At 34.4% G+C, this 26,806-nt stretch overlaps 1 protein-coding gene across 1 annotated transcript in view; it reads right to left on the reverse strand.

Moving 5' to 3' along the window:
• Positions 1–26,806, reverse strand: part of SLCO6A1 (solute carrier organic anion transporter family member 6A1) — a 96,835-nt gene that overhangs the window by 24,240 nt on the left and 45,789 nt on the right. Inside the window, exons 9-10 of the mRNA XM_048221110.1 lie at positions 22,315–22,510; positions 9,156–9,309 (exon numbers count right to left, since the gene is read on the reverse strand). Coding sequence (XP_048077067.1) covers positions 9,156–9,309; positions 22,315–22,510 — 350 coding nt within the window. The remainder of the gene's footprint in view (positions 1–9,155; positions 9,310–22,314; positions 22,511–26,806) is intronic.

Genomic DNA, 26,806 nt, shown 5'->3' on the forward strand with positions numbered 1-26,806 from the left:
AATGTTAGAACTGAAAAACATGGTGAGTAAACACAGCAAAAAGGCGTATTTGTAGCGGGCATGAGGCAGAATTCTAAGATGCCACCTAAGATTCCCACCTCCTACTGCATAAGCCTGAATGACTCTGAGGACAATGCATTGATGAGATTTTCTCCCCTTACTAAATTATGTTATGTGAAATAGATGACTGTAAAAGAGAGAGGATAAACCTCGCCTAACTAGGTGAGCCTTATATATCACTGGGATTTTTCTGGAATTAGAGATTCAAAGCATGTGACATAAGAGTGATTATCTGTTGCCAGCCTTGAAAACAAAGGGAGTCATGCAGTAAAGAATGGGGGTAGCCTCTAAGAGCTAAAACTGGTCCTCCGCTGACAGCTTGACAGCGAGCAAGGAAACAAAGACCTCGTTTTTTACATCCCAAAGCAACTGAATGGCCAATAACCTAAATGAACTTGGAAGCAGATTCTTCCCCAGAGCCTCCAGAAAGGAGCGCAGCCCAGCCAACACCCTGATTTCAGTCTGTGACACTCAACAGAGGACCCAGTCATGGCTTCTGGACATATGACCTTAGAACTGTGAAATAAATAGAATTATTTAAAGACACTAAGCTTGTGGTAATTTGCCAGGTAGCAAGAGTATATTAATACATTGTTCCCCACTCCCCCCCAAAAAGAGAAGAGAGAGTAAGGGAGAAACAACAGCTGAGAATTTTCAAACAGATACACATTAATCTGCAGACTAAAGCTGTTCTGTGAAAACCAAGCAAAATAAATGTAATGAAAATCCAATCTAGGCCTATCAAAGTAGAAGTCTGAAAACCAAAAACAAAGAGAAAATCTTAAGAGCCACCAAGCAGTAAGAGATACGAGGATAATCAAATGGCATCTTTTAAATGCCAGGGTGGCAGGGTTGGGGGTGGGCACATCACTGCCAATACAGAATTCCAGACCCAACGAAACATTTATTTTCAAAAATGAAGGTGAAATATGGTTCTTCAGGAAGAAAGAAAGTAATCTCATATGAAAACATGGAAATGCAAGAAAATGGGTAAACGTAAGTGCATATTGACTTTACAAAACAACAATAACGGTACATGTCATTTAAAATACATGAAGAAATAAAGTATATGATAAAAATAACACTAAGGTGGGAAGTGAGTAAATGAAGTTAAACTATTCTAAGGATGTATCAATGGAAGGAGACTTTGAAGCCTGGCTTCTTGTAATTCTTCATGTTTTGGGTGAGATTAACATCCCCTCCATAGATAATTAGAATGAGGCTCCTGTTGTAACAGAGTAACCTTCGGAAAAAGCACCATGATCCTGATATTTAAAATGAAAGCTATATCAGCTGGAAAAGAACTAATCTCAGTGACAAGATCATGAAATAAAACCCAAGATTTCTTTAATATCTATATCAAGGAAATTTGAAGAACTTTGGTAGCACAGATAGGAAAAATGTATGTGGGTGTCAATGAGACAAAATTGTCCAGAAATGTTATTGGTATGAAGAACAGATAACTATTTTCAGTTTTAGCAAGGCTCTCATTTTCTACAGAAATTTAAAAATCTTCAGAGATAAAGCATTTTCTACCACTCAAACTTCTGCAGAAGTGTAATTGAAGAGCATCCAATTCTAATTCACTTTTATTCTGATGTTTCAAATATAATCATTTAATCAGAATTATTTCATAGCAAAAAAATATTTTTTAACTAGGCTCCATGCCCAGTGTGGAGCTCAACATGGAGCTTGAACTCACAATCCGGAGATGGAGACCTGAGCTTGAGATTAAGGCCCAGACAGTTAACTGACTGAGCCACCCAGGTGCCTCTGAATCAAAATTATTTCAAAGTTGACATATTTTGATTGAAAAAATATTTTCAACGGAGGGAATTCCATTAACATCATTTAGATACATAATTACTTTTTATATATACTGTTTCTTTTATTTAATCATCATTTAGTAAAATTATTTGTATTGGTATCAATTCTTTCCCATTTGAAATTAAAGCACATTTTATCTATTCATCAATTCTATCCATATCAAATTTTATTAATTAATCATCTATTAATCATTCCATCCATATCAAATTGTATTAATCAAATTGTATTAATAGCTTCTGCTATTTTCCACTTTCCTTCAGAATTATTAATTAATCAAGGCTAATTCTGGGTAATTTCTAACAGTTCTAATATTTGTCAAAAATATTTTATTCTTCTTTCAATTTTTATTCAGTATCAAATGTTACCACACAGTTTGAGTGACTATTTTGTGGATTATTTCTGTCACTGTTACTCATTGAGTTAATTACTCCTTAGACAAATGCAAGACAATTATAAAGACTTTTATGAAAAAGAAAAAAATCCCTAACATAGGATTCCTTTTTAGGAATTCTGTGAAAGATCACATCATCCTATTAGGATTTCCCAAGAAAGGCAAGAAAAAGCCATATAATGGATGGCTGTTTTAGCTCTTGACTATCACATGGGATCAAAACACCGAGCTCAAACAATTATGCTTTATACTGTGGTAAAAACATGAGCATCTAAAAAGGTCATTTGCTTCTTTCAAACTAAAATGGAGGAGAGGAAGTTAGTAAGAGTATAAAGTAAGATTTTCTCCATGTAAACAAGTTGCTGAAGAGAAGTAACGGACATATAGGAGTTCATTATTCTTTTCTATTTTCTATTACATTTAAAGTTTTCCACAGTAACATATTTTATTTTATTTTTAAAAATTTTATTTATTTGACAGAGAGACACACAGAGAGAGGAAACACAAGCAGGGGAAGTGGGAGAAAGAGAAGCAGGCTCCCCACCGAGCAGGGAGCCCGATGAGGGGCTAGATCCCAGGACCCTGGGATCATGTCCTGAGCAGAAGACAGACGCTTAATGACTGAGCCACCCAGGCGCCCCCACAGGAAGATATTTTAAAGACTTTAAGTATCGTTTAAAATATATACTGTAACATTTATGAAGAAATATTTTTAAAGGGTATGCAAACTTTTGTATATTGATATTAGTTTTAAAAAACTGAAGATATATTATTAAATCATACACTAGTGAAAACCTGACTATGAGGAACTAGAGTTGGTCAAGTATGCTAATATCTTTAAAAAAAGTGATCTGTGTATAACAGGAAAAAGCATATCATTATGTCGGTGCATAAATCACAAAGCACTTTATTGCTTGCTATGGGGGTGGCCATATGCCCACGGGTCAGGATCAATAAAGCTCTCTGTTGCTCTCTCCCCCTCACAAAGACCAGCCAGAAAGACGAGACAGAAATACAGAGTTTTTAAAGACTGTGTCCCTACTTTGGTGTCACTTAAAAGGAAGAAGCTGAAGTTATAGTGCATTATTTAGCTAAAAGCAGATTTACGAAATTTTGGACATAAGAAAATTAATCTGGAGTCAAATAAGTAACAGAGTAGTCAACTCTACATGAAAAAATAAGAAAATTTCTCTGGAGGTTGGTAGAAGGCCTAGGGAAATAAGGAATTCTGATGGTTTGGGCCCAAATATAAGCAAACAGGGAAATTTTTAAATGAGTCCTGATAGATGTAAATGGCAAAAGACAAACAGGGGTAACATATATTCACTTGTAAGTCATTTGTATTGCTACCATATAAATCTGCTCTTACCTTTCTAGAAAGTCTGATAGGCTTATAAAGACCTTGTATGTACGGTAATCTCTGGCACATGATAAAGGGACTGATTCTCACATCTGAGTTAATGTGGAACAGAAATAGAAACAGCAAAAAAGTGTAGATACTTTTAATTCCTCAAAAGAAGAATAAACTGAGTGAAAGGTGAATAGAAAGATAGTACTGGTCAACCCAATGCTGTGAGAAAGACTGTGGTTCAAGATTTTGGTGTGGATGGGTGCTGCAGATAGGTAGGGCAGAACTAAAATAAATGACATAAGTAGAAGATAAAATATGCTCTTAAATTGCTTCTTTCAACTTTGCTACTGCAAGAGGTAGATGGTCACCTACTACTTTTAAACTATAAAATTGGGATGATGCAACACATGGATGCATTTTTTTTTATTCAAGTATAATTAACATACAGTGTTATTTTAGTTTCAGGTGTAAAATAGGATGATTCAACAATTCTATACGTTAATCAGTGCTCATCACAATAAGTGTACTCTTAATCCCCTTCACCTAGTTCACCCGTGCGCCCCCCCCCCCCCCCCCCCCCCGCCGACTCCATTCTGGTAATCACTAGTTTGTTCTCTACAGTTAAGAGTCTATTTTTTGGTCTGTTTTTCCTTGACTGTTTTGTTTCTTAAATTCCACATATGAGTGAAATCATATGGTATTTGTCTTTCTCTGGCTGACATCTCACTTAGCATTATACTGCTAGATCCACCCATATTGTTGCAAAAAGCAAGATTTCATTCTTTTTTATAGTGAGTAATATTCCATTGTGTGTGGGTATACATATATATACATACACTCACTTTTTGTGTATACACACAAACACACACACATTTTTTTTATCCATTGATCTATGGATGGACACTTGGGTTGTAAATAATGGTGCAATAAACACAGGGATGCATACACTTTTTCTAATTAGTGTTTTCATTTTCTTTGAGTAAATATGCACTAGTGGAATTACTGGATCACATGGTATTTCTATATTTAAGCTTTTGAGGAAGCGCCATACTCTTTTCCACAATGGCTGCATCAATTTACATTCCCACCAAAAGTGCATGAGGGTGCCTTTTATTCCACATACTTGCCAACACTTGTTATTTCTTGTGTTTCTTGTTTTAGCCATTCTGACAAGTGTAAGGTGGTTTTGATTTGCATTTCCCTGATGATGGGTGATGCTGAGCATCTTCTCACATGTCTGTTGGCCATCTGTTTGTCTTCTTCAGAAAAATGTCTATTCATGTCCTCTGCCCAATTTTAATCAGATTGGGTTTTTTGGTGTTGTGTTATTAATCCCTTATCAATTACATCATTTGCAAATATCTTATCCCATTCAGTATGTTGCCTTTTTGTTTTGTTGATGCTTTCCTTCACTGAGCAAAAGCCTTTCATTTTGATGTAGTCCCAATAGTTTAATTTTGCTTTTTCTTCCCGTGCCAGAGGAAACATATCTATAAAAATGGCTGATTTCTATACGTGGTGTCAAAGAAATTACTGTCTATGTTTTCTTCCAGGAATTTTATAGTTTCAGGTCTCACATTTGGGTCTTTAATCCACTGTAGTTCACTTGTGTATATGGTGTTAGAGAGTTGTCCAATTTCATTCTTTTGCATGTAGGTGTCCAGTTTTCTCAACACCATTTATTGATGAGACCAACTTCCTCCCATTGCATATTCTTTCCTCTTTTGTCATAGATTAATTGACCATAAAGGTGTGGGTATATTTCTGGATTCTATACTCTTCCATTGATCTATTTGCCCATTTTTGTGCAAGTAGCACACTGTTTTGATGACTACAGCTTTGTAGTATATCTTGAAATCTGGGATTGTGTTTTGTTCTTTTTCAAAATTGCTTTGTCTACTTGGGATCTTTTGTAATTCCATACAAATTTAAGGATTATTTGTTCTAGATCTATGGAAAATGCTGTTGGCATTTTGGTAAGGACTGCATTAAATCTGTAGATTTCTTTGGCCTAGTATGGACATTTAGAAAATATTGGTTATTCCAAGCCATGAGCAGAAAATATTTTTCCATTTGTTTGTATTGTCTTCAATTGTAGTTTTCAATGTTTTATAGTTTTCAGAGTATAGGTCTTTTACCTTTTTAGTTAAGTTTATTAATAGGTATTTATTCTTTTTAGTGCAATTGTAAATGGGATTGTTTTCTTAATTTCTCTTTCTGCTACTTATTAGTGTATAGACTTACAACAGACTTCTGTATGTTAATTTTGTGTCCTGTGACTTTACTGAATTCATTTATCAGTTCTAGTAATTTTTGGGTGTAGTCTTGAGGATTTTCTATATGTAGTTTCATGTCATCTGAATATAGTGAAAATTTTACTTCTTCCTTACCAATTTGAGTGACTTTTCTTTTTCTTGTCTGATTGCTGTGGCTGGGACTTCCAATACTAGGTTGAATAAAAGTGATGAAAGTGGACATCTTTGTGTTGTTCCTGATCTTAGGGGAAAAGCTCTTAGCTTTTTGCCATTGAATATGATGTTAGCTGTGGATTCTTAATATATGGCCTTCATTATGTTGAGGTATGTTCACTCTAAACCTACTTTGTTTTTTGGCATGAATGGATGTTGTACTTTGTCAAATGCTTTTCTGCATCTATTGAGATGATCATATGGTTTTTATCTTTTCTCTTATTGATGTGATGTATCATACTTATTGAATTGTGAATATTGAATCACCTTTGCAACCCAGCAATAAATCCCACTTGATTGTGCTGAATGATTTTTGTAATGTTTTGTTGCATTCAATATTTTGTTCAGATTTTTGTCTCTATGTTCATCAGAGATATTGGCCTGTAGTTCTCCCTCCCTCTCTCTCTTTTTTCCTTATTTGGTAGTATTTTTACCTGGTTTTGGTATCAGGGTAATACTGACCACATTGAATGAATTTGGAAGTTTTCCTTTCTCTTCTATTTTTTGGAAAAGTTTAAGAAGAATAGGTATTCACTCTTCTGTATATGCTTAGTAGAACTCACTTGTGGAGCCATATGGTCCTAGACTTTAGTTTCTTGGGAGTTCTTTTTTTTCTTAGTTTTTGTTTAAATTCCAGTTGGTTAACATACAGTGTAATAGTTTCACATGTAGAATTTAGTGATGCAACACTTACACACAACACTCAGTGGCTCATCACAAGTGCCCTTTCTAATCCCCCTCATTCACCAAACCCATCCCCTTGCCCACCTCCCCTCTAGTAAGCATCAGTTTGTTCTCTATATAATTACTGATTCAATTGTATTGCCAGTAATTGGTCCATTCAAATTTTCTATTTCTTCCTGATTCAGTTTTGGGAGGGAATATGTTCCTAGGAATTTATCCATTTCTTCTAGGTTATACAATTGGCATATATTTTTTTAATAATATTCTCTTATAATCCTTTGTGGTATATAATTTCTTACAATTTCTATGATGTCAGTTGTTATTTTTGTTTAATTTCTGATTTTATTTATTTGAGTCCTCTCTCTCTCTCTCTCAATGACTCTGGATGAAGGTTATCAATTTCCTTGATCATTTCAAAAAATCAGCTCCTGGTTTCATTAATCTGTTCTATGGTTTTTTAAATCTCTATTTATTTCTAATATTTATTATTTCCTTTCTTCTACTGACTTTGGTTTTGTTCTTCTTTTTCTAGCTCCTTTGGGTGTAAGATTAGGTTATTTGAGGTTTTTCTTGCTTCTTGAGGTAGGCCTGTATGGCTCTGATCTTTCGTCTTAGAACAGTTTTTGCTGCATCCCAAAGATTTCAGATCATTTGTTTTTATTTTCATTTCTCCCCATGTAATTTTTAAAATTTCCTCTTTGATTTCTTGGTTGACTCATTTATTGTTCAGTAGCATATTATTTAATCTGCATGTATTTGTGTTCTTTCCAAATTTTTTCTTATGATTGGTTTCTAGTTTCATACTATTGTGGTCAGAAAAAAAATGCATGATATGATTTCAATCTTTTTTAATTTGTTGAGACGTGTTTTGTGACCTACCGTATGATTTATTCTGGAAAAAGTTCCATGTGAAATATTGAAAAGTTCCACTTGAAAATAATGTGTATTCTTCTGTTTTATGATGGAATGTTCTGAATATATCTGTTAGATCCATCTGTTCCAATGTGTCAATCAAAGCCCATTTCTTTTGTTGATTTCTTGTCTGATCTATCCATTGATGTAGTAAAAGTCCCCTACTATTATTGTGTTACTATTGATTTCTTCCTTTGTGCCTGTTAATAGTTGCTTTATGTATTTGGGTTCTTCCATGTTGAATGCATAAATATTTACAATTGTTTTATGTTCTTTTTGTTGGCTTGTTCTCTTCATCATTATGTAGTATCTTTCTTTGTCTCTTGCTTCAGTCTTTGTTTTAAAGTATATTTTGTTCCATATTAGTCTTGTTACCTCTTTTTCTTTTTATTCCATTTGCATGATAAATGTTTTCCTATCCCTTCACTTTCAGTCTGCATGTGTCTCTAGGTCTGAAGTGAGTCTCTTATGGGCTGCATATAGATGGGTCTTGCTTTTTTATCCATTCTGTCACCCTATGTCTTTTGATTGGCATTTAGTCTATCTATAGTTAAAGTTGTTATTGATAGGTATGCCTTTTGTTACTTACTACCATTTTGTTACTTTTTTTATAATGGTTGCTTTTATAGTTCTCCATTCTTTTCTTCCCTTGCTTTCTTTCCCTTGTAGTTTGATGGCTAACTTTAATGGTATCCTTGAATTCCTTTCTCTTCATTTTTGGCATACCTATTTTAGGTTTTTGATTTGTGGTTACCATTAGGTTCATCTATAACATCCTATACATATAGCCATCAATATTAAGTTGATGGATGCTTAATTTTGAACCCATTCTAAAAGCACATTTCCCCCCCCCACCTTTTTATGTATATGATAGCATATTTTACATCCTTTTGTAAATTGCTTGACTGATTTTTATAGTTATAATTGATTTTACTGCTTTTGCGCTTTAATCTCCATCCTGGTTTTATAAGTGATTAATGTACTACTTTTATTATGTTTTTATTTACCTGTGAGGTTTTTTTTCCTTTCATAATTTTCTTATTGAGGCATGTTTTAATATAGAAGTATTTTTTCCACTGCCAATTCCCATAAGCCTTTTGGATTATGGTCACCTAAAGCAAATACTCTTTTCCTGTTTAAAAAAAAAAATTATGGGGGGGGGCGCCTGGGTGGCGCAGTCGTTGGGCGTCTGCCTTCGGCTCAGGGCGTGATCCTGGCATTATGGGATCAAGCCCCACATCAGGCTCCTCCGCTATGAGCCTGCTTCTTCCTCTCCCACTCCCCCTGCTTGTGTTCCCTCTCTCGCTGGCTGTCTCTATCTCTGTCAAATAAATAAATAAAATCTTAAAAAAAAAATTATGGGGAAGAAAGCTTTTATAGAGAGTGAGGAGTAAAATGTAAACACCAACTACAAATTGAACGTCTTATTAGAGAGGGAGAAGCATAATAAAAAAATAATTACCTGTTGATCATTTAATTTTTTAGATTGTGTACAGCCTGCAAAGCAAGGAGAAAAATATCCAATATTATCTCTTCCACAGATAGTAGAATAAAATGAAGATGAGCATTTACAGTGAGAATTGCAAGGAGCTGTCAGGTTTCCCAACTGTCCTGTTCTGTAAAAAAAAAATTTAATATAATTATACCACAGTATTATACTTATTAATGTATATATCAGGATATCAATGAAATCCACAAAAATATGATTACTGAAATATAATTTCTTTTTAACAGGTTTATTGAAGTATACTCAATATATACAATATACAACTTGAATGTTTTTGATACATGTATACACTTGTGAAATCATCACCACCATCACCACAATCATGTTAACAAACATAATCCTCACCCCCTAAATTTCATTGTGCCCCTTTGTAATACCTCTGTCCCCTGGGATCTGCTGATGCATTTTCTGCCATTATTCATTAATTTGAATTTTATAGCATTTCATGAAATAGAATCATACAGTATGTACACTTTCTTTGTCTGGCTTCTTCCATGCAGTTATTCTTTATATGGTCTTTGTATGATGATATGTCTCCATGTCTCTTGGGTAAATACTAAGAAGTAGGATCATACGGTAGGTGTTCATGAAACTTTTTAAGAAACTGTCACTTTTCCAGCTTGGTTGTGCTATTTTATATTCCTATCAGCAGTGTATAAGAGTTTCAGTTGCTTTCTACATTCCGCACCAACACTTAGTATAATCAGTCTTTTTTTTTTAAATTTTTTTAATTTATTCATTTGAGAGAGAGAGATTGAGAGAACAAGTGGGATGAGGGGTAGAGGGGGAGGCAGGCTCCCAGCTGAGTAGGGAGCCCAATGCAGGGCTTCATCTCAGGATCCCAGGATCATGACCTGTGCCAAAGGCAGATGCCTAACCGACTGAGCCACCCAGGTGCTGCTGGTCATTTTTAGACATTCGAACAAGGACATAGTACTTTCATATTGTGGCTTTTAATATTCCCTTCCCTGATGGCAAATGATGTTGGCCATCTTTCCGTATGCTATTTCTCATCTGTATATATATTTGGTTAAATGTCTGTTCAAAACTTTTGCCCATTTTTATTGAGTATTTTCTTATTATTAAGCATTGAAAGTTCTTTATATATGCTGGAAACAAGTCCTTCATCAGATATATGATTTTCAAATATCTTCTCACAATCTATGGCTTGTTTTTTCATTCCCTAAACAGGGTCTTTCAAAGAGCAGAAATATTTTATTTTGATGTACAACAATTAATCAATGCATTTCTTTATGGATCATGTATTTTGTGCCATTATCTAAGAAAACTTTGCTGAACCCAAGTTTACAAAATATTTTCCTATACTCTTGGTATTTTATATTCCCATCTACAATCCATTTTAACTATTTTATGTGCTACATGGTATGACCCAAAGTTCATTTGTCTATATACAGATAGCTATTTGTTCCACCATCATTTGTTAAAATGACTATATGTTCTCATAAGGACACTAATTTCCATTATCAGGGGTAGGGTGGTCTACCCTCAGGACCTTATCTAAACTTAATGATCTCCTTAAGGCTCCACCTCCTAACACTATCACATTAGAGATTTAGGCTTCAACTTACAAATTCAGTAGGAGGGTTAAACACATTCATTCCATAATAACCACTAAGTATAGTGCTAGCTGTATGCTTTCATAGTTCCCTTCCATTCCTAGTTTCCTGGTTTATGAGGAGTAGATGTTGTACTTTATCATGGAGCTTCTGGCATCTATTGTGATTATAGGTTTTTTCATTTTTAGTTTATTAATATGTGGATTATACCAATTGACTTTCAAATATTAAAGCAACTTTGCATTCCTTTGATAAATCTTGCTTGATCATAATTTATTTTCCTTTTAATATACTGCTGGGTTCAATTTGCCAGAATTTTGTTAACAGTTTTTGAACCTATGTTCATGAGAGAAATAGGTCTATAGTTTTCTTTTCTTACAATGTCTTTTGTCCAGTTTTGATATAAAGATAATGCAAGTTTCATAGAATAAGTTGGAAAGTATACACTCCTTTTCAATTTTTTGGAAGAATTTGTGTAAAGTCAGGTATTGTTTAAATATTTTGTTTAGTTCTCCAGTAAAAACTTGGGCTTGGAATTTTCTTTGTCAGAAAGTATATAAATACAAATATGATTTATTTAATAGACGCATATTGTTTTTTCTTAAATGAGTTTGTGTCTTTTGAAGGATTTATCCATTTCATGGAAGGTGTCAGATTTATGGGCATAAAGTTGTTTATAACATTACCTTACTATCCTTTTAATATTGGTGGAATCTATAAAGACATCACAACAGAACTCTAACTCTTGATATTGGTAGTTTTCTCTGTCTAGAGATTTGCCTACTTCTATTATTAAGAGAAGAGTATCAAAATATCTGACTATATTTGTGGATTTCTGTATTTCTACTTGCAGTGTCTTTTTGCTTCACATATTTTAAAGCTCTTTCATTAGGCTCATAAACATTAAGAATTGTTTGAATTCTTGATGAATTGACCACTCTATCATTACATAATCACCTTCCTTATTTCTGCTAATATTATTTGCTCACAAATCTAGTTGGTCTACTATCATACTCCAGCTTTCTTTAGATTACTGTTAATATGCTACATCTTTCCCCATCCTTTTACTCATAATCTACTTGTGTCCATATTTGAAGCATATTTCTTTTATACAACACATAGAGTTGGGTCTTTATTTTTTTTAATCAAATTGGAAATTTTCTGCCTTTTCATTGACATTATATGCGATTGCTAATAGAGTTGGGTTTGAATCTATCCTTTCTATTCATTTTCTTTTTTATCTTTTCTGTGTTCTCTTTTTTCTTTTTTTGCCTAATTTGAGATTAAACAAATGTTTTTATAAAATTCTATTTTAATTCATGTGTCAGCTTGGCTTATTAGCTGTGATTCTGTTATTTTATGGTGCTTCAGAGTTTATATTATACAGCTTTAACTTAACACAGTCTACCAACATGTGATATACGGCACTTCAGGTAAACCCATATTATGTTAATCTGTTTTAAACAATTATTTTAAAAGAGATTTAAATAAGAAAAAATACCTATAAATTACCATTTCCTTTGCTCTTCTTTGCTTTATGTAGCTCATATTCTTACCTGGTGTCATTTTATTTCAGTCAGAAAGACTTTTTTAGACATTTCATGTAGTGTAAGTCTGTTGTTCAAATATTATTTACATTTTTATGTGTAAAATTATTTCTCCTTCATTTTTTATAGACATTCTGACTTGGTATAGATATCTTTTATTTAAGTTTTTGAACATATGGAATACTAATAACTGTCAACTCTGGTAATATTAACATCTGAGTCAGTTATGGGTCAGTTTTGATCAACTGATTTAGCTTCTTATTATGGGTTGTATTTTTCTGCTTCTTTGAATTCCTTACATTTTACTGGATATTGGACCTTGTAAATTTCAATCTTGGATGTTGAATATTTTTGTATTTTTGTGACTATTTTTAAACTTTATTCTGAAATGCAGCTAATTTACTTAGAAACACTTTTATTTGTCTTAGTTGATAGGCAGATTTGATAGGAAGAGCCAGAGTAGTACTCAGTTTAGAATTATTTATCAATCTTGTGAGCCCTAGCTGTATTGGTCTCTCTGAACTCTCAGCTCAATTTCCTCAACTCAGGGAATCAGCCAGAATCTGTCTCATCCCCACTCCCTGTGCTACAACCTTAAAATTCTATCAGGCAGTAAGCTAGAGGAATTGCAGGGCTCACCTTGAATGCTTCTCATCTCATGTACCACTGTCCTTCAATGACTGATTCCAATGTCTCGAAAACCACTGTTTCAATTTTTGTCAAATTTTTGGTTGTTTTGGTAGGAGAGGAAATCTGTTATCCCATCTTGGCTGGAAGTGAAAGCCCAGAACAATTTCCAAATATAAATTTAGAATGAAACCAAAGGGGTTTACTTTATATTATTAATCATTTGAAAAAGTACCTATAGTTAAAAATCATTTTAGATTATTATATTCTGACTTATAAACTATATATTTGAACAATTTTAGGTCTCCAGAATAATTGAGCACACACAGAGTTACCATATACCTCTTTCTCCCTCTACACACAGTCTGTTATTATTAGTAAGCTGCCTTAGTGTGGTACATTTTTTACAATGGATCTTGTATCAGTTATTACATCAGTATTCCATATGTTCAAAAGGTTAAGTAGAAGATATTTTTTTAAGATTTTATTTATTTATTTGACAGAGAGAGCACAAGCAGGGGGAGTGGAAGAGGGAGAAGCAGGCTCCCTGCTAAGCAGGGAGCCTGATGCGGGGCTCTATCCCAGATCCCAGGACCCTGGGATTATGACCTGAGCTGAAGACAGATGCTTAAGTGACTGAGCCACCCAGGTGCCCCTAGAAGGTATTTTTAAAAGCCCAAATCAAAATATGCAATTTTGCCAATAATTTTGCCTTTTCCAGAACATGTTATAGTTGGAATCGTATAATATGTAGCCTCCATACTGGCTTCTTTCACTTAGCAATATATACATTTAAGGTTCCTCCACGTCTTTTTGTGGCTTGGTAGCTCATTTTATCACTGAATAATATTCCATGTATGGTGTACTAGTTTGTCTATTCACCTACTGAAAGGTATGTTGATTGTTTCCGATTTTAGCGAGTACAAATGAAGGTGCTATCAACATTCACTAATAGGTTTTTGTGTGAATGTAAGTTTTTAATTCATTTGGGTAAATACCTGAAAACACAATTGCTGAATTGAATGGCAAAACTATGTTTAGCTATGTAAGAAACTGCCAAATTGCCAAAGTGACTTACCATTTTATATTACCAGTAGCACCAAATGTGAGTCTTTTTTACTCCACACCCTTGCTAGCATTTCGTTTTGTCAGTTTTTTGGATTTCAGCCTTTTCAATAGAAGTGTTGTGGTGTCTCGTTGTTTTAAGTTGCAACTCCTTGATGGCATATAATACTGAACATATTTTCATATGCTTATCAGCATCTGTACATCTTCCTTAGTGAGGTGAATGTTTAGACCTTTTGGCCATTTTTAATTGGGTTGTTTCTCTATAAACTGATGAGTTTTAAGAGTTCTTTAAATATTTTGGATATGTCCTGCATCAAGTATGTATTTTTCTCCCAATTTGTGCATTGTCTTTTAATTCTATTAACAGTGTTTTTCACAGAGAAAGGTTTTAATTTTAATGACATTTAACATATCATTTTTTTCTCTCATACTTCCTTTTTTTGGTGTTGTATCTGAAATGTTATCACAAAACCCAAGGTTATCTAGATTTTATCCTATGTTATCTTCCAGAAGTTTTATAGTTTTGTCTTTTATATTTAGGTCTATAATCCATTTTGAGTTAATTTTGATTTAATTTTTGTGAAGCATGAAGTCTGTTCTGTCTCTAGATTTTTTTCTTGTGGTTTTTTTTTTTTTTTTTTTTTTTTTTTTTTTGCATGTACATCTTCAGTTTTTCTAGCACCATTTGTTGAAAAGATTATCTTGGTTGCAGTCCAAGATGATGACATAGGGGCCTCCAGAACTGACCTCCTCCCAAGGACACCAAATCTACAGCCACACAGAGAAATTCCCTCTGAAAGAAATCCAAAAACTAGCTGAATACCTCCTACACATTGGGCAAGTGAGAAAATACCATCACCCACACTGAAACAGGTAGGAAAACCTGAGACACACTTTTACAGTAAACCCTACCCCAGGTCCAGTACCTGATATTCAGGAGGGACTTCCCAACTAGCAACTTCTCCCTAGGGAATGAAGAGTATGGACCCACATCTAGTGTGCCAACTTTAAAGACTCACACTTGAGTAGTGGGCATCCAAAACACTTAGCTCCAAAAACCAATGGGGCTTGCATCCACATATCCATGAGATTGTGGCAAAGAAGAAACATTTAATGGGCTCTACAGACTTACCATGACTATCCCCCCCAGGGGTCAGCACAGAAAGAAAAGGCAAAAAATGCCCATCTCTATCTTAGCCTGAAAGAGGTCTATCTGCATAATTTAAAAGTCACTATCTGAGGGTCAGTCTTCTAATTTAACATATATCCAGGGGCTGATCACAATCCTCCCAGGGAAAGAGCCTCTTGATGGCCTGCCTCTGATAACCAACAGGGCTTGCCGCGTTCCATAGTACTGTAGCAAACAAAGAAACAGTTCTCAAACAGCTAGCTATTCCCACAGGGCTCAGTGCAGAGGGAGCAGCCAAAAAACACCCACTTTCACATTTTCCCTGGAAGAGGCCTATTTGAATATTTTAAAAGCAGCTGTCAGGGTCAGGTCTCTAATTTAGAAGGCATGTAGGGGTTGACTGCAATCCTCCCCAGAGATCAGGGAAACCATTAGACTTCAGCTTTGCCTTCTCAATTCAGCTCACTACAAATTGTCAATGTCTCCCTAGAAGCAGCTTGCACATATGCTGGCATCCCAGTTTTTGTGGTTGCCACCCAAAGGATGGATCTCAGGACTGTATGGCTCTCATAGCCAAAAGGTCTTGCACTGATGGGTCCCATAGGACCACAGTAGAAAGAGCCCAAGCTAGGCTGAATGATAAGTTTCATCTAATTATAACTATAGGTAAGGTTATAGTTATAGATAAGGTTTATCTGGTTAATATAGTTATTAAAAATAAATATGACTACAAGAATTTGTTAATGGATGCACAAGGTAAAAAGACATAAATTATGACATCAAAAACATATAATGTAGGGTGAGAGTAAAAAATTAGAGCTTTAGTATATGTTCAAGGTTAAGCTGTTATCAGCTTAACAATGACCGTTGAAAACATATTTTATGTAAACCTCATGGTAACCAGAAACCAAAAACCTATAGTAGACACACAAAAGATATAGAGAAAGGAATCTGAGCATACCATTGCAGAAAATCATCAAACCACAAGGAGGAAAGCAAGAGGAGACAAAAGGAAACAGGAACTACAAAACAGCCAGAAAATAATTAACAAAATGGCAGTAAGTACATACCTATCAATAATTACTTTATATGTAATGGATGAAATTCTCCAATTAAAAAACATAGAATGACTGAATGGATAAAACAAAACAAGACCAATCTATATACTGCCTATAAGAAACTCACTTCAGATGTAAGGACACACACAGAGTGAAAGTAAAGAGATGAAAGAAGATTCCATGCAAATAGAAGCCAAAAGAAAGCTGGGGTAGACGAAATACTGAAATAAGAGATAAATATCATTTTAATGAAAAAGAATCAATCCAGTAAGAGAATATAACATTTGCAAATATTAATTTATCCAACAGAGGAACATCTAAATATATAAAGCAAATTTTAGAAGACCTAAAGGGAAAAACAGACAGCAATACTATAATAGTATGGGACTTAACACCCTACTTTCAACAAGAATAGATCATCCAGACAGAAAATCGGTAAAGAAACATTGGACTTAAACTACACATTGGATCAGATGGACCTACAAACATTTACACAACGTTACATCCACAGCAAGAGAAAACATATTCTTCTCAAGTACATATGGAACATTCTCCAGAATAGATCGTATAGTAGGTCACAAAATAAGTCATATTACATTTAAGAAGAGTGGAATCATATCAAGCATCTTTTTCAACAACCGTATGGCACTAGAACTCAATTTCAAGAAGAAAAGTGGAAAATTCACAAATATGTGGAGATTTAAAACATGCTAGTGAACAACCAATGGATCAAAGAAGAAATCAAAAAAGAAATTTAAAAAATACCTTGAGATAAATAAAAGTAGAAATGTAACATACCAAAACCTATAGGATGCAGCAAAAGAAATTCTGAGTGAAGTTCACAGAGATAAATGCCTACATTAAGAAAAAAGAAAGATCTCAAATAAGCAACCTAACTTTACACTTCAAGGAACTAGGAAAACAACAAACTAAGCCCAAAGTTAGTAGAAGGAAGGAAATGACAAAGATCAGAACAGAAATAAATGAAATAAAGATTAATGAAACAATAGGAAAGATCTATGAAACCAAAAGATAGTTTTTTGAAAAGATAAATGAAATAGACAGCTTTCAGCTAGAATTGCCAAGAAAAAAAAAAGAGGACTCAAGCAAATGAAATTATGAATGAAAGAGGAGACATCACAAATGACACAACACAAATACAAAAGATCGTAAGACATGACTATGAACAATTACATGCCAACCAGTTGCTCTTTCTTGCTTTCATCATTCCCTCCTTTTTTTTTTTTTTGCCTGCTCTGGTTTTAATCGGGTACTTTATGAGATTCTATTTTCTCTCATCTATTAGAATAGCAATTAAACTTTTTATTTTTAAAGATGTATTTATTTGAGAGAGAGAGAGCGTATGCATGAGCAGGGGGAGGGGCAGAGGGAGAGAGACAGCCCTCAAACAGACTGCCTGCCAAACACAGAGCCCAACAGGAAGCTCAATCCCAGAACCCCATGACCTGAGCCGAAATCAAGTCAGATGCTCAGGCACCTGTGCTGCCCAGGCATCCCAGCAACAATATTTCTTAAAAATGTTTTAGGACTTTCCCTAGAATTCCCAGTATAAGAGCAAGTTAAGTCTACTTTCAAATAACACTATACCACTTCATGGGTAGGAAAGGTATCTTATAAGAGAATACTCTCAATTCTTCCTTCCTCTTTTATGAGATTTCTGTCATCCATTTCACTATCCATAAACAATTAACATCTTATGACCATTATTATTTTGAACACAAGTCCTCAATTACACCAATTAAAAATAAAAAATGAAATAGTATACCTTCATTTATTCATTCTCTGGTGTTCTTTGATTCTTATATAAACTCAAATTTCCGACTCATGTCATTTGTCTTTTTTCCGAAGAACTTCTATAAACATTTCTTGCAAAGCAAGTTACTTACAAAGCATGTTTCTTTGTTCCTTTAGTTGGACTCAGATTTCTGATTCATACCATCTTTCTTTTTTTCTGAAGAACTTCCTTAAACATTTCTGGCAAAGCAGGTTTGCAATTCCTGTATTTTTTTGTTTTCCTGAGAATATCTTTATTTCTATGTCATTTTTGAAGGACAGTTTCATTGCACATAGCATTCTAGGTTAATGATTTTTTTTCAGTCCTTTAAATATTTCATTCCACTCTCTTCTTGTTTGTATGGTTTGTAAGATAAGTCTGAGATAAATAATCCTCAATCTTCTATCAGTGAGGTTTTTTTCTCCTGGCTTCTTTCAGGATTTTGTCAGTGTTTCCTGATTCTACAAGTTGAATATAATATGCCTAGTTGTAATTTTATTTTATTTTATTTTATTTGTTTTATTTATTTATTTATTTATTTATTTATTTATTTATCTATTTATTTATTTATTTATGGTATTTATCCTTCTTGGTGTTCTCTGAGCTTCCCAGATCTGTAGTTTGGTGGTTATTAATTCTGAAAAATTCACAGCCATTATTACTTACTTCTTCTGTTCCTCTCTGTCCTCCTTCTGGTGTTTGTGTGGCACATTTGTTACACCTTTGTAATTGCTGCACAGTTCTTGAATATTCTGTTTCAGTTTTTTTTTTAATCTTTTTCTCTGTATTTTTCAGTTTGTGAAGTTTCTATTGACATATCTTCACAGTCATTGGTACTTTAATCAGTTCTCTCCAGTCTACTGATGGGCCCATGAAAGGGATTCTTCATTTCTGTTATTTTTTTTTTGCTTTCTGGAATTTACTTCTGATTTTTTTCTTAGAATTTCTATTTCTCTTACATTACCTATTTTTGCTTTCATGTTGCCCACTTTTTCCCATTAGAGCCCTTAGCATATTAATCATAGCTATTTTATGTTCCCAGTCTGATCATTCCCAAACCATGCCATATCTGAGTCTGGGTCTGATGGGTGCTGTGTTTTTTCAGTTTGCATGTTTTCTTGTCCTTAGAATACCTTGTAATGTGTTTGTTGAAAGTCAGATATTAGGTATCATGTTAACAAGAACAGAGGTAAATAGGACTTTTAGTATGAGGTTTTTATGTTTATCTGTCTAGGAGTTAGGCTGTGTTTAAAGTTTGCTGTAGCTATAGGTGACAAAGGTCGCAGTTTCCCGTGGTGTCCTCATTCTGTCTTCCCGGTTGTCTTTAGGTTTCTCTAGAATCTTTTTATTAAACAGTGTGTGTCTTGCAGCTCTCTCAATTGTGCTTCTCTGTTATAACATTGGATATCTATTGGTGTGGTGCTAAGATATTGTTGAGGGAAAGCACTCTATAATCTTAAGATTAAATCTTAGATTTTGCATCTCTTTTTGTCCCAGTGCCCCTGAGTCTCTAAGCTGTGACCTTCAGAAGTTTTTCTACCCTTTTTTCTCCCTTCCCTTATGTGAGACAGGAAGGTTAGAGAAGGATTGACTTGTCCGATTGCCCTCCTTTTTCAAGTTTGGCAGGGGAAACTCTGGAAAAGTAGTTTCTTACAGGGTAGGCTTCTGTTACAGACAGCAGACGCCTCCTGGGTATTATTTCAAATGGTTATTTTCCTTCTCCTCCTGCCCAAAACACAAGATGATTTTCCTCTCAGTTTCCACTGTGAGAACCTGGTAGAGCACCTGGATGTTTAGAGTCATGAAAGTGTGTGGGGTCCTCCTACAACTGGGTCCCCAGATTTTAACTCTTAGGTTACTACATGTTCCACCTCCAGCAATTAGTCAGGTGCTGTTCAATATTCAGTTCCAATGGCTTCTGTTCCCAGTAAACTGCAATTCTCTCTATTTGCTTTTCTCTCCACTTTGGGGGGCAGCAGTTTGCCCAGTCTGCCCTCTGTTACTGATTTTTTTTAAAGATTTTATTTATTTATTTGACAGAGAGAGACAGCCAGCGAGAGAGGGAACACGAGCAGGGGGAGTGGGAGAGGAAGAAGCAGGCTCACAACGGAGGAGCCTGATGTGGGGCTCGATTCCACAACACCGGGATCTCGCTCTGAGCTGAAGGCAGACGCCTAACCGCTGTGCCACCCAGGCGCCCCTGTTATTGATTTTTTTATTTGTTCAACCCTTTTCTTATTGTGAGGATGGGAGTGATGACTTACAAGTTCTTTACATACTGGAGTAGAAACTATAAGTCCTATTGTTCTTTATTGTTTTTCATGACACTTACTAATATAAAAACAATCTTAGTGTGCAGCCCATACAAAGACAGGAAATACAGATATAGATAGACACCTAAACTCTATGTATATGTACTTACTTTTCTACTTTGAGTTGATATTTTACCACAATATTTAATATGTATAAGTCTTATAAACACAGAGGTCCTTTTCTTCTCTCCCTTTATAGTTGTCATATATACAACATCTATAACCTTTGAAAAACTACACCAGACAATGTTATACTTCTTTGATTTTGAGAGTTACATATATTTTAAACTTCAGATGAAAATTTAGTCTACTTCCTAGTATACTTTTCACTTCTTTTACTCTTCCTTTGTGCTTCAAGTTTTCCTCTAAGATTATTTTGCTTCAGATGGAAAAAATACTTAATTTCTTTTAGAGATAATAACATAGAGATAATAACTTTACGAGTTATCTTTTGCCTGAGAATATCTTTATTTCATTTTCACTCTTGAAGGATATTTTTACTGGATAATGATTTATGAGTCGACAGTTTGTTTTGTTTTGTTGTCTTTCAGGATTCCAAAGATATTGTTTTACTCTCTTCTGAACCCATGGTTTCTGAAGAGAAATTCTTGGTCATTTGTATTATTGCTCATATCAATATTGTTTTAACATTGTTATTTAATAATGATGCTATCTGGATCCCTTGTGGTCTGTTCTCTTGTCTGTTTTGTCTGATAATTTTTGGTATTATCTTTTTTTTTTTAGAGTGTTGGTTTTTTCTGCTGCTAGTTAGAGTGCTGGCTGACCAAATTAATCCAATTAGAGACCAAATTAACTCCTGGCTAGGCTACAGTACTTCTGGAAGTTCCTCCTTCTTAGGTCTTAGCCTTACAGAGATATCAGAGAACTTGTAGTGTTTATCACAGTTCCCCTCCCCAGTGTTTTCTAAACGCACTCTCATTTACTACAGAGTATCACAGTACTGCTAGACTTTTCCTCTACTTTTTATAAGATTTCTGCTTGATTTCAGCAACTTACATTCATAATTCAGCAAATGTACTGAGTGAAAACCCAAGAGTATTGCCTCATTTGTCTCTCTCTCTCTTCTCTCTGATATCCTGCCCAACCCTATTTTTGTCTCTCTAGGTTGATGCATCTGTCACAAATGTGTGCTGATTTCTTATCATCTAACTAGAAGCTTTTTGCCCAGACCTTTGCCCAAATTCTCAGCTTCTTGACAATGTTGAGAATTAGCAAATATCTCTAAAGTATCCAGCTGCAAAAAGTTGCTTCTCTTCTTAAGGGTCTGCCGTATTTCAGAATTTTGGCCTTTGAATTTCTATTTGCCTAAACAATCCTCTGATGCCTTGAGACAAATCTTTTAAACTTGATTCAGTTTTTTATAGTTGTTCTCAGTGGGAGCATTGGTCTGCCACAAGCTACTCCAGTGTAGGCAGAAGTGAAACTCTTATTTTTTTACTTACTTTACTTGCTCAATCCTTAGGTTTTCTATTGAAATTCTATTCCCCTGTATTTAGTATCAATCTCTGCCAAGTTCTTTGAATTTTTGCATGTTTAGCTTAAAGGAGACCTTACTTACACATACTTTCAGAGGAACTTCAGTTCTATTCTTTGATGTCTATAAAAAGGCAGATATACCAATTCAGGAACACAAGGTAAGGCTGCATATAGTCAGTATTGTCTCTTAGTTGTTAGCCACTTTAACACAGAATATTACTTCTAGGTTCTGAATCATTTCAATGCCTTTTTTTTCTTTAGTACTTTATGCATAAGCAGCACGTCGCTAGCTTCCATCATGATATTTCTGCCCTTAATATGAAAGGTGAAATTATGCTTTATATTTATTTTACATGTTAAATAATTCCAAGAATGGTATAAACTTGGTATATAGATATATATATCTATATATATATATACACGGGTTACTAGATAATTATTAACTGACTGAGAAATACACTGTTGGTTCAAATGTAAAAATCCAATATACAAAATAATATTTACCCGGCATAATCTTCATTGATCCCAGCAAGTGGTATTGGATTACAGTGTACAAAAATTACAAACCCAAAGAATGTAAGTGATATAACAGATGTAACCATTACAAATCTCATAAGGGCTTTACAAGACATGCGTAACTTGGAAACAATGATACCTCCCAGAAGCTGGCCAAGTCCACCTCCTGGAAGTAAAACAAATCCTGAAAGAAAGGCAGAGAAGGAAAGAAAACAGTTTAAAAAAAATAGTCAGCTAAAAAAATAGTACAGAAAATTCATATGTAGATGCAATCCCCCTGCTCTAAACATACAGCAAACATAGATTTAAATAAAAAGACAATGAAAACTTAAAGGCATGATAAACATCTCAACAAACCTGAACCTTAAGAGTACAAATTTGGGAGTAGGGCTAAAACTATAGGCCTAATGGAATGATGGAGAAGTTTTGCTCCTATGTGGTAATGGCATCTAAGATAAATCCAGAACTTAATTCATGCAAAACAGAAGATGAGAACCGTCTTATTCAGAGCTATTATTGAATAGTTGCCTGGATTTATACTTTACATCAAGAGACATGCCCATGACAAGAATTCAAAAACAGAGGTTCATTACCAAGAATTAAACTAAGCCACCCACTGGTTCTGTGAATGGGTGTGCAATATTAACAATCTCACAACAAAGTGGGATTTCAGAATAGCCATTATCGGGAATACTTCTTTTCAATCAAGCATAAAGGATTAGATAGAGGCAAGCAGGAGGAGGATAAGAAAGAGGAGGAAGAAGACATATAATTAGAAAATAGTCATATGAAAGTAGTACAGTAAATGCATACATTGATATAATCTCCTTTGCTCCAAATATAGAGAAGTGGTAGATTTAAATAGGAATATAGCAAGAGAAATATAAGGCAAAATAAATTCCCATTAACATCAGATTCAATTTATATCATTGAAGATCTGTGGGAAGCTTGTAAATAAGTAATTTTAGAATGCTTAAAAAGATAAATGAAAGTTTAACTGCCATAAAAATGAAGAAGAAATAAAATAAAAAGAGAAAGGAATGAAAAGAGCAGACGAATAAAAAATTAATAAACCTGGACATTTAAAAATATAATTGTTAAAATAAAAACTGAAGTCCCAGGCCAGAGACATTTGCAGTTAATAAATTAGAAGACGGCATCATGTTTTTCATGCACTATGTTATTAAAAAAAAAGAGTGAAAGGAGAATAACCAAGATAAGCAGTTAAAAGACAATAAGTACAGTGGAGAAATATGATAAACATTACCCAGATGAACAAGGTCAAATTCAAAAGTAGTAAGCCATGGTGATAGTACGCACCCTTCATATGATTTGATGAAAATGCCACTCTACTTCTATGATCCTCCCTCTAAAACCCATAACCCCTGTCTAATCACAGGGCGGGGGGAAATCAGACAATTCCCAATTAAGGAACATTCTAAATCATACCTGACCAGCACATCTCAAAACTGTTCAAGGTCATAAAAAACAATGGAATACTTAGAAGCTGTCAAACCCAGTAGAATCCTAAGGGATATGACAACTAAATATAATATATCTTAAATGAGATCCTGGGATAGAAAAAAGGACATTATATAAAAGCAAAGGAAAAAAAAATAAAATACTGACTTTAGTTAGTATTGATATTGGTTCATTAATTGTAACAAAACTACCATACTAATGTGATGTTAATAATAGGGAAACTAGGTGTGCAGTGTATGGGAGCTGTCTGTACTATCTTCATTTTTTTTTTTTTGAAAATTTAAAACTAATCAGAAAGTAACTTTAAAAAAAAACACAGTGGGAAAAGAATAAGAGGCACTACAAAATGTTTTACAGCACTTGTGAGAAGTATAATGGAATGAATGTCAGAGAAATAATATATGAAGAATTGAAAGTGAGAATGAGAAATTTCCATCATTAAAAAATATATTAGTTGTGGGAATAAAACTAGTCTCCAACCACTGAGAATGATTAAGAATAAATAATTAAATCTATCCTAAGACACACAGAAGTAAGGTAAGAAAACTTCATACCATCAAGAATAAAGCAAAAATCGTGAAATCTGCCAAATAGCACGTTACTTGCCAAAGAATGATAATTATAGCTAATTCATAAAATGATAAAATTAATAATCTAGACTAGACATGAACACATTCACTCACTCTTGAAGACTGGGGCTAGTGAACTATCAATGTGTAGTTAAAATCTCCTGAAGAAAACAAAGGGAATAAAATGAAAAAAAAGAAAAATGAGTCCATTGAGAGAGGACAGGATAGTAGGGGAGAAAAGAAGCAATTTGAAGGGTAATAAAGAAATACAAGTAAGAAGTTAAAAGCTACTAAAAAATGTCAGAATCCACAATAACGATAAATGGATAAAGCCTAACTATTAAAATGACAGATTATCAAATTGGATATTTTTTAAAGAAAAATCTGAAAATAAAGTACTAAAAAATGTGCCATGAAGGGGTGCCTGGGTGGCTCAGCCCTTAAGCATCTGCCTTCGGCTCAGGTCATTATCCCAGGGTCCTGGGATGGAGCCAGCATCGGCCTCCCTCCTCAGTGGGAAGCCTGCTTCTCCCTCTCACACTCCCCTCACTTGTGTTCCCTCTCTCGCTGTCTCTCTCTGTCAAATAAATAAATAAAATCTTTATTTAAAAAATGTGCCATGAAATGTAGCTCATAAACATATATATATATACCTAATGACATTGTATAAAATAAATGTTAAAATTGCCCAGAAAATTAAGAAACCATAAGCAAAGTATTTTTTCTCAGCTTTCTCATAAACAGAGACTTAGCTTACAACATTACTAAAGATATGGAAAGTATTACTTGATGTGAATAGTTATTTAAAAAGAGAAACAAAACCATATATTTAAAAACTAAAAATCTTTTCTCAATAAGACATGACTTAAATAAAAACATGATAAGAACCATAACTTAAAAATACTTACAATAGAAAAATAATGAAAATTACATCTAAATGTATGAGATGCTACTAAGGAAAATCTATAAAGAATTATGCCACCATGATAAGGTTGTTAGAATTAAGTGACTCAATATTTAATTGCTTAGAAAAGTATCCAGGAACACAGTAAATATATGAATGTTTGAAAAAAGGTAGACATTCACAAACAAATTCATTAGAAAACAAAAAAAGTACAAATTAATAGAGTTGGGGCAATATTTATCAAGAAAATTGTGGGAATTGGAACTGAATCAGGAGACTTCAGAGGGTGAGAAGTAAGCCTGAAAGTAAGGAAGTCAAGAAGAGGCAAACCATTATCCCAGAATCTCAGAAATGAAGAGCAATAGGTACCATTAAAAGCAGGAGTTGAGACAAAGATAAAAACAAGGGGAATGGATGGCAGTCTATATAAAATGTTTGAGCTCCAAGTCCTATCTCCATCCCCATGGCATATAACTGACCCAGGAAAAGGCCCTTGGTTTATTTAGCTTGAACCCAACAACTACAGATTTGGGAGAATCACGAACATTTGTGAGCAAAAAACTGAGAACCCAACTCAGCTAGGAAAATACTGTCTGTCAGGCTCTTGCCCTAGGCAATAAGAAAATACTGGCACAGGGAGTTCAACAATTAAATGGCTAGCTCTTTGAAGGCTACCCCAAAAGGAAACAAAGCAGTTGAAAATTCAACCAGTGCTGCCAGGATACAAGAGCTGGGCACAAACAACACACATAGGAGACGACCCTGAAGTGCCAAGTTCTGGTGAACCGAGGACGCTGCCCTATAGAGCACTACAGGACCTCTTCTTCATAAGGCCATTACTTTCAAAAGTAGGAGACATATCTGACCTCTCTAACAAAGGGAAACAGACACAGAGGGTTAAACAAAATGAGGAGACAGAGGAATATGTCCCAAATGAAATAACAGGACAAAACAAAACCACAGCAAAAGATCTAAGTGAAACAGATATAAGTAGTATGCTTGATAGAGAATTCGAAGTAATGACCATAAAGATACTCACTGGACTTGAGAAGAGTGGAGAATTTCAGTGAGACCCTTAAAAAAGAGATAGAAAAATGCAAGAAAGAACCAATCAGATGAAGAACACAACAAACAAAATTAAAAATACACTAGATGGAATAAATAGCAGGCTAGAGGAAGTGGAGGAACAAATTAGAGACTTGAATAGAGTAATGGAAAGAAATCAAGCTGAGCAGGTGAGGAAAAAATTATGCAAAATGAGAATAGACTTATAGTACTCAGTGACTCCATCAAGCACAACAACATTCACATTATAGTGATCCCAGAAAAAGAAAAAATAGTTGAATATTCCCTAGTCTGAGGAAGGAATCAGTTATCCAGATCCAGGAGGCACAGATATCCCCCAACAAAATCAACCCAAGATGTCCACATCAAGACACACAGTAATTGAAATGGCAAGAAGCAATGATAAAGAGAGAATTTTAAAAGCACTACGAGAAGACAGTTACATACAAGGAAAACACCA

Source organism: Ursus arctos, unplaced genomic scaffold (genome assembly GCF_023065955.2).
Source record: "Ursus arctos isolate Adak ecotype North America unplaced genomic scaffold, UrsArc2.0 scaffold_5, whole genome shotgun sequence".
Lineage (NCBI taxonomy): Eukaryota > Metazoa > Chordata > Mammalia > Carnivora > Ursidae > Ursus > Ursus arctos.